At 45.5% G+C, this 15,455-nt stretch overlaps 1 protein-coding gene across 1 annotated transcript in view; it reads left to right on the forward strand.

Annotated features, from left to right (window-relative positions):
- IL1RAPL1 (interleukin 1 receptor accessory protein like 1) overlaps positions 1 to 15,455 on the forward strand; it is a 625,154-nt gene that overhangs the window by 507,627 nt on the left and 102,072 nt on the right. Inside the window, exon 6 of the mRNA XM_033950060.1 lies at positions 6,111 to 6,185. Coding sequence (XP_033805951.1) covers positions 6,111 to 6,185 — 75 coding nt within the window. The remainder of the gene's footprint in view (positions 1 to 6,110; positions 6,186 to 15,455) is intronic.

Consider the following 15,455-nt stretch of genomic DNA (forward strand, 5'->3'; position numbering starts at 1 on the left):
CCCTCCTTCCATCCAGTATGTGCTCCCCTCTCTCTCTCCTTCCCACTTCCCTTCAGGGTCTGTTACGCTCTCTCCCATCCCCACTTTGCTTCAGAATCTTCTCCCCTCTCTCTCCTACCCATTAACATGCAGCATCTTCTCCCCTCTCTCCTACCCACTAACATGCAGTGTCTGCTCCTCCCTCCCCCTCGCTCTCCCTTCCAGCGTGTTCCCCTCTCTCCTACGCATTTCCATGCAGCGTATTCTTCTCTCTCTCTCTCCTACCCATTTCCATGCAGCATCTATTTCTCTCTCCCCTCCCCCTCTCTCTCCACTTCCCTTCAGCGCCCTTTGCAGTCCAGCAGCCCCCTCTCTCCCGATCGCCATGGTCCAGGCATCTCCCTTTCCCTCACCTTCATGGTGATTTTCTTTATTTTGTCTCCCAGCTGCCCGAGCCTTTCATCAAGTCGCATGCAGCTGCCCGAAACTTCTCCTTTGACACAACTTCCTGTTTCCGGTTGCATCAGAGAAGAAGTTTGAAGCAGCTGCGTGTGACTTGTTGAAAGGCTTTTACTGCTGGAAAATGAAAATCGCCACAAAGGTGAGGGGAATGGAGGGAGGGAGATGCCTGGACGGCATCAATTGGAAGGAAGGAAGGAGGGAGGGAGGGGCTGCTGAACCACACGATCGGTGACCACACGCATTCCCTCACTTGGAGGAGTGTGTGGCGCAGTGGTTGGATCTACAGCCTCAGCACCCTGGGGTTGTGGGTTCAAACCCCGCGCTGCTCCTTGTGACCCTGGACAAGCCACTCAGTCCTCCATAGCCCCAGGTACGTTAGATAGATTGTGAGCCCACCGGGACAGATAGGGAAAATGCTTGAGTACCTGATTGTAAAAAACCACTTAGATAACCTTGATAAGTGGTATATCAAATCCTAATAAACTTAACTGCAGAAACAAGGCCATTCACCACTCCACGGGGCGGTGAATGGCCTTGTCCCCATACCCGCAGCAACCACTTTTTTTCTGTTCCCGTTTCGGCAGGTACCAGCCACTGTGTCATTCTCTAAAACAGAGACCAGAATTGAATGCAATACTCCAGGTGAGGTCGCACCATGGAACAATACAGAGGCATTATAACATTCTTATTCTTGTTAACCATCCCTTTTTTAATACTCTTGTTTGCTTTTTTTGGCTACTGCTGCACATTGGGCAGAAGGTTTCATTGTATTGTCCACAATGACACCCAGATCTTTTTCTTGGGTGCCAACCTCCAAAGTGGACCCTAGTATCTGGGACAGACCAAGGGTTCATCAAGCCCAGTATCCAACAGTGGCCAACCCAGGGGCAAAGTACCTATCTAGTTCCTACTCAGTGGCGTACCAAGGGGGGGGGCGGGGGAGGAGGTCCGCCCCGGGTGCAAGCCCTGAGGGGGTGCTCCCAGTCCGGTTCCTCCCCCTGCGTCCGGTTCAGCCCCTGACATCCGGGTCTCGCATCTGGATTCCCTCCTCCCCCCCCCGGCCTCCCCGCACCATTTACCTGGGTAAGCAGCCTGCAGCAAGATCACGATGCCAGCGATCTTTTCGCTACTTCGGCTCTGTTTCCTCTGCCGCGGTCCCGCCCCTCCTCTGATGTCAGAGGAGAAGTGGGACCGCGGCGGAGGAAACAGAGCCGAAGTAGCACAAAGATCGCTGGCATCGCAATCTTGCTGCAGGCTGCTTCCCCAGGTAAATGGTGCGGGGAGACTGGGGGGATGATCAGTCCGTGATGGTGGGTGGGGGGGCCGCGAGCAGTCCTTCGAGGTGGTGGGGGGCGAGTGGTCCTTCGGGGGGCAGCAGGGCTTCAGGGTGGGGCGGGCAGGCAGGCCTTGGGGGGGAGACAGGCCTTCAGGGGGACTTGCCTTCAAGGGAGGGACAGGCCTTCATGGGGGACAGGCAGACAGACCTTCAAGGGGGGGACAGGCCTTCAAGGGGGGAGACAGGCCTTCAAGGGGAACAGGCAGGCAGGCCTTCAAGGGGGGGACAGGCCTTCGGGGGGTGGGATGCAGACCTTTAAGGGGGGGACAAGCCTTCAGGGGAAGGGGGCCCTGGTGTAGAAGTGCACGGAGGGAAGGGGGAGGGGTTCAAAGAGACGTGCATATGCCGGACTTTGGGTGGGAAGAAATAATGAGTGAAAATAGAGGAGAGGGAGAGAGATGATGGACCATGGGTTTTAGGGAGGGAAGGAACACAAAGGGAGAGAAGTTGGACACAAGGGATGGTGTGGAGGGGGGGAAGGAGGGAGAGATGCTAGATGAAAGGGTAGTTAAGAAAAGATGGATCTGTGGAGGGAGACGAAATAAAGGAAAGATGCCAGACATCCGGAGGAGGGAAGGGAAACGGAAGGGGAGGACAGAGATGGCAGATGGATGATTAGCACGGAGAAAGAAGAAAGAAGGAGTCCCTGGCAAGCAAGTTATCAGAAGACAACCAGAGCCTTGGACCAACAGGATTTGAAAAATAACCGGCAACAAAAGGTAGAAAAACTAATTTTATTTTCTGTTTTGTGATTAAAATATGTCAGTTTTGAAATGTGTATCCTGCCAGAGCTGGTGTTAGACCGCAAAGTGAGCTAGGGTTTAACAGCGAGAGGAAAAGTCCTTTTTGTTTCTTTATTTTATTTACACCACAGCGCCAGTGTGGTTAGGAAAAGCCAAAGGGGGGTGAAAAAGCTATAAAATAAACCCACCAGGATGTTTGAAAAAAACACCCAATTGGGCAAGAAAATCGAATCGATAAACCAATTCAATAGGCTGAATCGAATCGAAATTTTTTTTCCTGAATCTGGCAGCACTAGTTGCGCTACTGTCTTAGACTTTAGGACCTGGGATTGGGGAGAGATGGAATCCTCAGTACTTTATAATGCAAGTGAAACGAGGATTTGGTCAGACTTTTGAAGGGTCTGCAGAAGAAAAATATTGTATAGGCTGGGGACATGAGACAGCAGGAAATGGGAACTTTTCTTCCTTCTATTTTTGTGAATGGCAAGGCTGAGGATGTCAGAGAGTTCAATTAAAATATGTGCTTTATAAGAAAATATAATAATGTGTTTTATAAAGTTTATAAGCATTGCTGGCCTATCCGGTGAGGTGTTCCTAATGGTGGTGGTGGCAGCGTGTCAATGTGTTGAGAGGAAGAGATGGTCTGGGGAATTCTGCTGAGCAAACTCTGAGCCCATTTCCACCCCCCAGTTAGTCCACTCCACTCAACTGGTTCACACACTGAGTGGGACTTTGGGTGTTGTGCCTGGGTAGTTGTTTTGGGATCTCTTCCAGTGGTTTGTCAGTATCTCCTTCTGGTCCAAGGAAGGAAACTTTGATAACCTTAGCATTGACCTTCAGAATATGTTTGTAACAGCACTGCTTGTGTGGCTTTAGGCTATGTAGTGATCGAAAGAAAAAAAACAGACCTTTGCACATTTTTGCACTGTATGGTGGGTGTATGAGGAGATTCACATTTCCTGCACAGCTAAGTCCGTATGAAGTTACCTTGTGCTGTATTTGACATCTAGCAAAGTCTCTGTTTGGAAGGAAAGATCTCAGCTTAAAAATGAAGTGGCCAGAAGTTATGGTAAAAGCAGATAGCGTAGCTGGTTTTAAGAAAGGTTTGGACAAATTCCTGGAGGAAAAGTCCATAGTCTGTTATTAAGACATGGAGGAAACGTCTGCTTGCCCTGGATCGGTAGCATGGAATGTTGCTACTCTTTGGGTTTTGACCAGGTACTAGTGACCTAGATTGGCTACCATGAGAATGGGCTACTGGGCATGATGGACCATTGGTCTGACCCAGTTAGGCTATTCTTATGTTATGTTCTCATCTGTAGGGGCCTTTGTTTTCACTTCTTATTTTAATGTATTTTTTTTCTGGGAACTTATCAGTGTTTTTTTATAATGGGAACAAAAATGGAAGAGAATTAATGAGTGTGGAATGGGGGGTGGAGGGTAACTAATTTCTTCAGCTAAATAATTCAATCCACCTCAACCAGACATAAGAGAACTCAGGCACCATTCACACACCCTCCAACCAAAATCGTCAAAAGAAAAAAAACTGTTTGACAACCTCCTAACACTCGACCCCCCAACTCTACAACCTATTGACTTCGACCACAAACTATAAAACCTTCCAAAAAGAAATAAAAGCCCTTCTATTAAAAAAACACATAAAACCGAACTAACACAATTAGAACTGTCCCAAGCATCACCTGCAACTACTCCATATGTACTTCTGATGTCATGACAATTCAGACATAATTTATGTTATGTTATGGTATGTTTGGAATAATGGTTACATATATGAGGTCCAATAAAATAAAATTTTCACTGCCTGTTTCTATCCTGACCATTTATTCCGTTTCATGGTCATTACAAAAAATATTTTTTACATTGGGGGGGGTGTCAAAAAATGATGGGCCCCGGGTGCCACATACTCTAGGTACGCCACTGTTCCTACTTTAAAATGATTGATGCGATCTCCAGCAATAGCCTCACGGTACTTCAGTAGTGGGAGCTACGATGGATAAGAGTGAGCGGCTATCACTTCCATCCTTTCTTTGCCAGAATACCAGAGATCCGAAAGGTAGACCCAAATGGAGGCATACTTGGGGTGAGGGATCCTTGTTGGGGAGCCAGATGACCTTCTAGGAGGAAGGGAAGGGATATTGGAATTGAGGGGAAGCCCAAATGGTCTACAAGGAAGGTTGGATGGGAGAGGATATTGCAGTTCTTCAGGCCACTACTCAGAAGTGATGCGGGTGACAAGGCATCTGCAAAGTTAGGATTGCTATTTATTCAACCAGCTTGCCTGTTTAGCTATGCAGGCAATTACAATGAATATTACCAGTACCTGCATAACTCCTGGCTCCTTCCCGACTCTGTTCCTCAACATCCTTCTCATTCCCAGACTTGAGATGACCGATTAGTGCTGATATTTGATTGTGCCCCCTTTCTTAAATTGCCTTAAATATCAGGTCCATAGTTCTTTAAACTCGAGATGATACGTCAATTCTAGAAGCAAAATCTCTTTTTATCCTCATTCATTCCTTGGTCATCTCCATCCTAGACTACTGTAATTCCCTTTACTATGGAATCCCCCCAAAAGAGACTAGGAGATTACAAATTATTCAAAATACTGCCGTAAAAATTCACATATATATGTCCTTTCCCCTATTTTTAATTATTTTTTGTTTTAAAAATTGTTTTATATTGTAAACCACATTGGCATTAAAGCAGAATATCAAACCATAATAAATTTGAAACGTGAAACTTTTCTCTTTCTCATGTAAACAGCTCTTCCATGTAAATAGCTTAAGCAATATATCAAGTTTTAATAAATAATTAACAATTACAAATCTTGTCTTCCATCCTAAACAATAGACTGGTAGATCAATTATTTCAATTTCGAAAAAGTTTAAAAACCTGGTTGTTTTCACAATAGTTAATCTCATTTTAGCTGTTGTATAGTAATTTTAAGCAATTCAACATACTTTTTTCTAACTTTTTCCATCCATCTAATCTAACCAATTTCTGTTTTTATCCCACAGTTTTTACTTGTTATGTTTCATTGTTTAACGAACTGTCAACTGAGTAGAGCTCCTTAGGGAGTAGATTCGGTATATAAAATGAAGATTAGATTAGATTAGCACTGACAGAAGTGATATGAGCTCTCAGCCTATTGGGCACACCTATAATGGAGCACAAAGTCAAAATACGAAATGGGCCCAGCTATTATCAGATATCCAGATATTTTGCCTCTTTGTGGTCATTGGCTCTGGGCAATTTTCATGTTCCCTCCCCCACCCCCCACCCCCACCCCTCCAAATAAAACCTGAACCTGTCTGGTACTTCCTGCCTCGAGGAAATCCTGCCAAGACCATGCAACAACACCAAAATGACTATTTCCAGTGGCAATAACATGGAGCCCTGTTGAGCCTTTAGGGTAGAGCTTATGGAGTTGTGTGGGGTTACGTGACAGGGCAACCATTTTCTTTGCATTTTCCTTGTTAAGTTTGCCTTTTAGAATGATCTCATAATGAAAGAGCAGGTGTGTAAATGTCATCATATAATCATTGCTTATCTGTTGTTGTTTTTTTTAGCTCCGTTGACAGACAAACCTCCCAAGCTGCTTCATCCTCTAGAAAGTAAACTTACGATCCAAGAAATACAGATTGGTAAGTGGTAATTTTGCTCAAGGAGTCTGATTTATTGGTGATACTGTGTTGAACCGAGAAAGGTGTTTCTGTTTTAAGGATTACTATGTAGACTCCAACGTAGGTATTTCATAATTACTGGTTAATTAACATATAGTGAAGTGTTACTAATTATAAGAAAATATGACCTGCTTGTAACCCGCCTAGATCTCCATTGTGAGAGGATTCTTTGTGATATAAGATTCCACATGACATAACATAACCTCTCTTCATGCTGACAGTGTGTGCAGAGGATAAATGACAGCGAGATCTCAGCAGTCACCGCATATCCTGCAAGAAGCAGCCGACTCAGCTATTTCACAATTAGACGAGCACATTCCTTCTGTCTCTGCATGTTCCTCAGAGCAACTCATGCCTTCACTGACCAATAAAAGATGACAATTAGAACTTTTCTATCCCTAAGACGCTTCCCCGCTGGGCTCGATCCACAATAATTCATCTGGCAGAGTGTAGGAAAACTGACCAATAAAAAAGGAGAGGAATCTTTGGTCCAACAATTTAAAAGTTGTTCCAGTGATTCTCTAAAATTGAAAGGGATAGATTCTGGACGAATGTAAGAAAGTTCTTCTTCACCCAGAGAGTGGTAGAAAACTGGAACGCTCTTCCAGAGGCTGTTATAGAGGAAAACTCCCTCCAGGGATTCAAGACAACCGGAACGTACGCAGGTAGGGCTAGTCTCACTTAGGGTGCTGGTCTTTGACTGCTGGGCATGATGGACCACTGGTCTGACCCAGCAGTGGCAATTGTTATGTTCTAATCCTCCCCAAATAGCTCAGGAAGGGTTACCAGTTAACATACATAATATACAGTTTGCCATTGTTACAGGACAGGTTTTTCCAGGTACAAGTTTTTATCCTAACGCAACACTTCCCGAGGATCTTGTATCAATAAATATTTGTTTGTAATCTAGGGAAAGGGATTGGGACTTGAATAGCCCTTTTTTGTAGTTTTGCAACCACACTTAAAGTGGTTTACATACTGTACAGGTACTTCAAGTATCTTTCTTGCTCTTGGCCAGTGGGCTCACAATCTATCTAAAGTCCCTGGGGTAGTGAAGGACTAAGTGACTTGCCCAGGGTCACAGGGTGCAGAGCAGAGTGCTGAGGCTATAGCTCTAACCACTACACCACTCTCTCCTCTCTATCAGTCGTGGGCAGAGGCATAAAAATGTCTAGCTCAAAGCCATTATTGAATGAAAAATTTAGGAGGTGACGAGTGCCCTAGTGGTAACATAGAAACATAGAATATGACGGCAGAAAAGGGCCACTGGCCCAACAAGTCTGCCCACTCTAAGGACCTTCCCCCTAAGCACTTCCACGAAGTGAACCCACATGCTTATCCCATTTTTTCTTCAAATCGAGCACGTTGCTTGCCTTAATTACCTGAAGTGGAAGATCATTCCAACGATCAACCACCCTTTCAGTGAAGAAATTCTTCCTAGTGTTGCTATGAAATCTCCCACCCCTGAGTTTTTACAGATGCCCTCTTGTTGCCTTAGGTCCTGTAAGAAAAGAGATATCTTCTTCTACCTCAATAGATCTGCTGCCTCTGGTAGAGTTACCAGATTTTACTTTAGTAAAATCCAGACCCCTAGACCCGCCAATTGCAGTAATCTATACGGGAGAGGGCGACGTTGGACTCTGTGCATTTTTAAGGGGTTACCTTTGTTTTCCATATTATCTAACTTTTCATTTATCTGCCAATGTGTCGGACTGTGTTTGAATTAGAGTTAAGAGTCCAGTTGTTCACTGTCCACTGCACTGACCACCAGGATACTCATGGCCATTATATCTGGAGAGGTCATACCTTTGGGGGATTAAGGAGAGTCAGGTCTAAATAAACGTGGACTTCATTCTACACCCAATTATGCCTTCAACATGCCTCCTTGCGGTTTAGACAAACTGTGAGTCAAATGTCCCAGTTCTGAATTGCAAAAAAAATGTCCATCTGCTGCTTTCTGACAAAAAAACACAAAAAAGAGGCAAGTGAGATGTCTAAAAACAACCAAATGAGACCTGTTTATTAGTCCAACAAAGAGAAACAATCTCATATGTTATGGTCCCAACTAGGATCCCAGGCACAAGCCTTCCTCAGGGGACTAGTGAGATACTAAAAATTATAAACAATAAAATAACATATAAACAGATTATATCACACTAGTCTTTAAGCCCATTACAGTAATGGGTGCTATAATAGATGTGTCTGTCTGTCTGTCTGTCTGTGTTTCTTTCTCTCTCTCTCCTTGGCTGCTGTCTGTATCCTTCTATCTCCCCCACCCCCCATGCACAGCTGTCTGCCCCAGCATACCCCTCCCCCCAAAGCAGCCCCCTTTCTCTCTCCCTGACTGTCTCTCCATGGCCCCACTTCTGTATTCCCCCAGAGTAAAGCTGTCTGCCCCCCAGCACACCCCTACCCCAAAGCAGCCCCCTTTCCCTCTCCCTAACGTCTCTCCATGACCCTTCTGTCTTCCCCCAGAGCAAAGCTGTCTGCCCCCCAGCCCACACCGCCCCCCAAAGCAGCCCTCTTTCCCTCTCCCCCTGTATTGTTCCCTTTCTTACCCTCCCTCCATCCCGGCGTCTTCTGGCCTGCTCCTCTTCAAAGCAGCCTGCGATCGTGGACGGCTTTAGCGAACCTCGCAGGCTGCTCTCCAACTCAGTAGCACGTTCCCTCTGACACGATCCCGTGCGTCAGAGGGAACGTGCTACTGAGGTTGGAGAGCGGCCTGCGAGGTTCGCTAAAGCCGTCCACGATCGCAGGCTGCTTTGAAGAGGAGCAGGCCAGAAGACGCCGGGATGGAGGGAGGGTAAGAAAGGGAACAATACAGGGGGAGAGGGAAAGAGGGCTGCTTTGGGGGGCGGTGTGGGCTGGGGGGCAGACAGCTTTGCTCTGGGGGAAGACAGAAGGGTCATGGAGAGACGTTAGGGAGAGGGAAAGGGGGCTGCTTTGGGGTAGGGGTGTGCTGGGGGGCAGACAGCTTTACTCTGGGGGAATACAGAAGTGGGGCCATGGAGAGACAGTCAGGGAGAGAGAAAGGGGGCTGCTTTGGGGGGAGGGTCACGATCGCAGGCTGCTTTGAAGGGGAGGATCAGCGGCGGTTGGTGAGTGAGGTCGGGAGTGAGGACACGGGCAGGGAGAGAGCTTGCCTGCGCTTCCTCCAGTGGTTGGTGATGGAGGGCAGGAGGAGGGGAGTGGCCAGAGTGATCCCTGCCACCGTGTTCTAAAATAGAATATGGCCACGGATCACAACTCACAGCGGCAGGGATCACGCCGTTTTAAAAGTGCATGCATGGGTAAGGTTTTGTTATATAGGATGTACATGGTTTACTAGAACTGATGACATCAAAACAATTCTTAAAACAATCATAAAAAACATGACGACAGATAAAGGCTAAATGGCCCATCTAGTCTGCCCATCCATAGTAACTATTATCTCTTTCTCTCTCTGACAGATCCCACATGACTATCCCAGACCCTCTTGAATTTGTTTCCACCAGCTCTTCAGGAAGACTATTCCACACATCTACCACCCTTTCCGTAAAAAAGTATTTCCTTAGATTATTCTGGAGCTCATCACCTTTTAACTTCATCCTATGCCCTCTCATTGCAGAGTTTTCTTTCAAACGAAAGAGACTCGACTCATGCACAGTTATATTATGTAGGTATTTAAACAACTCTCATATCTCCCCCTCCCACCTTTCCTCTAAAGTATACAGATTGAGATCTTTAAGTCTGTTCCTATATGCCTTATCACGAAGACCACACACCATTTCAGTAGCCTTCTGCTGGACCAACTCCATCTTTTTTATATCTTTTTGAAGGTGCGACCTCCAGAATTGTACACAATATTCTAAATGAGGTCTCACCAGAGTCTTATATAGGGGCATCAATACCTCCTTTTTCCTACTGGCCATACCTCTCCTTATGCAACCTAGCATCCTTCTAGCTTTCGCCGTCATCTTTTCAACCTGTTTGGCCACCTTAAGATCATCACATACAATCACACCCAAGTCTCGCTCTTCCATCGTGCATATAAGTTCTTCACCTCCTAAAGTGTACCGTTCCCTCTGGTTTTTGCAGCCCAAATGCATGACCTTGCATTTATTAGCATTAAATTTTACCTGCCAAATGTCAGACCATTCTTCAAGCTTCGCCAGGTCTTTCTTCATGTTATTTACACCATCCGGTGTGTCTACTCTATTGCAGATTTTGGTATCATCCGCAAAGAGGCAAATCTTACCCGGCAACCCTTCAGCAATATCATTTAGAAAAATGTTAAAAAGAACAGGCCCAAGAGCAGAACCTTGAGGCACACTACTGGTAACATCCCTTTCCTCAGAGCGATCTCCATTGACCACTACCCTCTGTCAGCTTCCACTCAACCAGTTTCTGACCCAGCCCGTCACTTTGGGACCAATCCCAAGGGCACTCAGATTACTTATTAGACGTTTGTGTGGAACACTGTCAAAGGCTTTGCTAAAATCTAAATACACCACATCTAGCGCACATCCTCTATCCAATTCTCTGGTCAGCCAGTCAAAGAAATTGATCAGATTTGTCTTACAAGACCTACCTCTAGTGAATCCATGTTGCCTCCAGTCCTGTAATCCACAGGATTCCAAAAACTTGACCATTCTCTTTTTTAAAAGTGTTTCCATTAATTTGCTTATCACAGAAGTCAGACTTACATAGAAACATAGAAATAGACGGCAGATAAGGGCCACGGCCCATCTCTTACCGGCCTGTAATTCCCTACATTTTCCTTACTTCCACCTTTGTGGAGAGGGACCACATCCGCTTTTCTCCAGTCCTCTGATATCACTCCTGACTCTAGAGACTCATTGAAAAGGTCAGTCAGCGGAGCTACCAGAACTTCCCTAAGTTCCTTCAGCATCCTCGGATGTACACCATCCGGCCCCATTGCTTTATCTACCTTTATTTTAGCTAGCTCCTCACGAATACAACCCTCTGAAAATCGATCAGGGTCTATTACTCCTCCATCCTTATGATAAGACTGAATGCAAAGTACATATTGAATAAAAAAGATTTTTAAAAAGAATATAAAGAATAGGGATACAAAAATGAGGAAATGAAGATAAGAATAGAGGAACAACAACCAAAATGAAAAAAAAAGCGCCCATCTATGGTATATGCAGGCGGCACTGTGCTACATACCTTGTTGATAGGGTGTTCGTAAATAGCCTATGTCATAAAAGATATAAAAAGATCTGTGTGTATATCTTTGAATAATGAAAGCAAAATTATCTTAACTGAACAGTAAGAGAACATAATTGTATCAAAATATGAAAATAAATTAGGACCTATAGGCGTAAGGGAACCAAAATAACACTTCAACCATGCATTAATATCTACTAAAATGGCTGAAAGAGGCCTGAGGAAAAAATAAAAAAAAGGCAAAACCAATAATGAACTGCTGTAAGAACAAAAGAGAATCCATTGTGTAAAACTTTAAAATACTATAAATGTCTCAAATGAAAGTAAATATGAACTGGTATATGAGTTTTTGAAAAGCCCCGCGGCGGGAGCTTGTCTCCTTGGGCCACTTTTGAGGTATTTTTCTCTTTTGAAAATTAGCTTCATGGTAGCATAGCAGATGATGGCACAAAAAGACCTGAGCAGTCCATCCAGTCTGGTATGAGATACTTCATCCTGCTTTTTCTTCACCGTTTATATCTATGTTCGTTAGTGATATCCTGAAGACCAAAGAGCTTAACTAGAAATGACGTATTTAGTAGGTTAACTCTGTTATTTAGCACTTGAAATTTAGCCCTACAGGCAGTGGCGTAGTAAGGGTGAGTGACGCCTGGGGCGATGGCGCCGCACCCCGCCCTCTTCCCCGCCAGTGTCGGCTCCCATTTGATGGCACTTCCTAGGTGCAGGACCCGGAAGTGACATCAGAGAGAGTGCCAAAAAGATATGGGGAAAGGCAGGGACGCATTCGGCAAGGAGGTGAGTAGGAGGGGTGCCACCGTGCCCTTAGGAAGACCACACCCAAGGTGGACCGCACCCCCCTCCCCTTACTAGGCCACTGCCTACAGGCTTGATTTCTTTATAAGAAGGTGATTTAAAATCATATAGAATTATGGCATTCAGCATTTTAAAATTCTAGCCATCAGGAATACTATCTTCAAATTGGTTCTGACTGGCACTATTCAGACCATTAGCTGGATGAAGTTAGATGACCAGTTAGTCCATCCACGGAGTGCCCTGGCATTGTCCAGAGAGTGCCCAGGTGGTCAGAGGGACTATTCAGGGGCATTTTAAAGTTGATGCCCTCGAATCTTCTGCTGTCTGGCACTTACCTGGTTACCAGCACCTGCTCACCCTATAAGTGTCCTTAGAATATCGGCCGGGCAGTTTCTCTGTGCAGATGTGATATAATAATAATAATTTTTTTTTTTTATACCATGTTATTTCACACATGCAAAATTGCTTTCTTTTTCCTGTTCACAAAATTAAATTAAAAAATAACATTGGACTGAAAAGGCTTTTTCAAGGTTGTAGTGACACACAAGCTAAATATTTAAGCACCTAACTCTTTCCATCCATCATTGTAGTGTCAGAAGAGGCTTTTACCCTGATAAATGGCTTAATGTTGGAACAGCAGAGCAGAGAAAAGAGCAGGGGAACCGTGACCTTATTCACTGCAGCTGAAGAAAGAACAGCTGCCAAAAAGCACCAAGTACATCCATAACTTCTAAAGCTGCAATTAGGAGTCAATGGTTCATTTCATTAGTCTAAAGACCTGCACACAAAACCTCCCAGGAACAAGGGTGTCCCGATTGGAGGTGGCAGTAGGCAACCAATTGGGACGCCCGTTTTTAGAAAAAAGCTCCCCGATACAGGACGCCTACACTGTTAGGCATTTGTTGCAGGTCTAGGGAAATATGTAGGCTGGGCATGGGTGTGGTTTTGCCTGGAAGTGGCCTTGGGCGAGTTTAAGCAACTCTAGGCGTCTCCCTAGAACCATGACAGACACCTGAAATGTAGGCCTGCAAAGCAATAAATGGCACAGCCCCCAATTACCTAAACAACCGCCTGTACCAAAACGCCACCACTAGGCAAAGAAGAACTAAGACCCCTTTTACCTACCCCCCACTCAAAGGCACCCAGCGCAAGAAGATATTTGACAGTCTGCTGGCGACGCATGCAGCGAAACTGGACCACACGATCTCCAACCTGCTGATAACAACAAACGACTACAAATATTTTCGCAAAGAAATCAAAACCCACCTATTCAAAAAATTTATACAGATGGCTTAACCCCCTCAACCTTGACCCCCCTCAACGCAACTCCCCCCTCCTCCCCCCCTTCACCAGTTCCCTTCTCTTTAGCCTCAAGCATGTCAACTGCTTCCCTAACGGTATATATACTGGATCTGCACTATTTCCTATTTGTAAAGCATCTTGTAGCTCTTGAAATATACAGCTCCATTATTCTTGTAACTTCTCCTGGAAATGACCAGAATTCTCTCTGTAATTATCCTGGAAATGTCCAGTTGTCTCTTTTGTAATCCGCCCAGAACTGAAAGGTTGAGGCGGAATAGAAATCAGTAATGTAATGTAATTTCAGACCTTTAAAACTAGATGCAGCTGACTAAGCTGATCATGGCAAGGGAGTCCCTGATCAGCTGAGCCAAAACTGTGGCTTTGGAGAGTCCTGTTGGCTCACCTGATCAGAGGGGAAAATACCCCTCCCGCGATCAGTTGAGCCGGCTGCAGCAAAGGACCCCCCTTGACAGCACCCCTGAAATTGGCAGGAGGGATTGCCCACTCCCTCCTGCCACTCCCATTGAAGATTGGCAGAAGGGATGTCCACTCCCTCCTGCCACAACCCCACGAACCCCCAACACCCTCCCATTGAAGATTGGCAGGAGGGATGTCCACTCCCTCCTTCCAACACTCCCCAGGCAGGAGGGATGTCCACTCCCTCCTGTCACTGGCATCCCTGAACTCCCAACACTCCACCCTGACATTTCCCAAACCTCAACACTCCACCCCCATACCTTATTGAAGAAAAGCTAGCCGGCAAACCTGCCTCTTAAAAATAGTGGGTCTTCCCTTTCCTGGTGCATCCTGGGATGCACCGGGGAGGGGCCTAAGACCTTGATTGACTCAGAAGTCTAATGCCCCTCCTATAGGAGGCCTTAGGCCTCCTTCCTGATGCATCCTGGGATACAGTGCGCATGGCCTAAGACTCCAGTTGGGTCACGCCCAGTTGCTCAGTCATCTTTAACCCGAACTCACACCCTGAGGACTCTCCCAGTCCCTCAGTCATCTTTTTCCGGACACACGCCCTGAGGACTCCTTCCAATCGCTCAGACTTCTCCACTTCCTGAAGACTCTTCCAGTCCCTCAGTCACTCTTCATGAGGACTCTCCCAGTCACTCATACAACTCTACCAGGCCCTCTGCCAGTTGTCAAGCTCGAGTCCCCCTTGGACTCCAAGCTCTACCAGGCAGTCCAGTCTATCAGGTTTAGCAAGGATTAGGCCGAAGCCAGCATTCCTCCCCAGTTTCTATACTCAGGTGTCTTCTGAACCCTGATTGAGCCTGGTCTATCTTGTATGAGTTTTCTGATATTTGATGACAGGCTAGTTTGTCTATTAGTTTAGATATCCATGGTTGGTTGTTTACCGGTCTGTAGTTGGAAAAAACTTCTAGGTCTTTTTCTTTATTCTTCAGAATGGGCTTGATGACTGAGAATTTCTATTTAATAGGAACTTGTCCGGTCTATAATGATTTATTGGTTAGGTCCATGAGGTAGGAGAGTCCTGGGCCTTCAAGCTCTCTCATCGAGTGTATTGGGCATGTGTCGAGGGATGGAGGGCCCAGTTTCACTCTTCTCAGTAGTTTTTTCACCTGAGTCTCTGTGATGGGTTTGAACTCCTCCATCGTGTCTCCTGTTTCCCTCGTATGTCTCTGTATTGATATGCAGTTATTTAGGTCGCTTCATTATTTTCGCTGTGAAGAAGTTACTGAATTCTTTAATGGTTAGGGAGCATTCAGTGGTGATTTCTTTCATTTTTTTCCCCAACAGACCATACACTACCTGTTATAGGATTTTTGTGGCATTTCCAGCTTCAAGGATCTTTTTTGAGAGGAATTCTTTCTTTTCTTTTCTTTTTGATGTGAATTCTGTTGGCTCTAAGCCAGGTTTTTCTAGCTTCCTCGTCTTCATATGTTTTCCTTTTCTTTTACCGTATTTTCACGC

This window comes from Geotrypetes seraphini, chromosome 6, assembly GCF_902459505.1.
Source record: "Geotrypetes seraphini chromosome 6, aGeoSer1.1, whole genome shotgun sequence".
Lineage (NCBI taxonomy): Eukaryota > Metazoa > Chordata > Amphibia > Gymnophiona > Dermophiidae > Geotrypetes > Geotrypetes seraphini.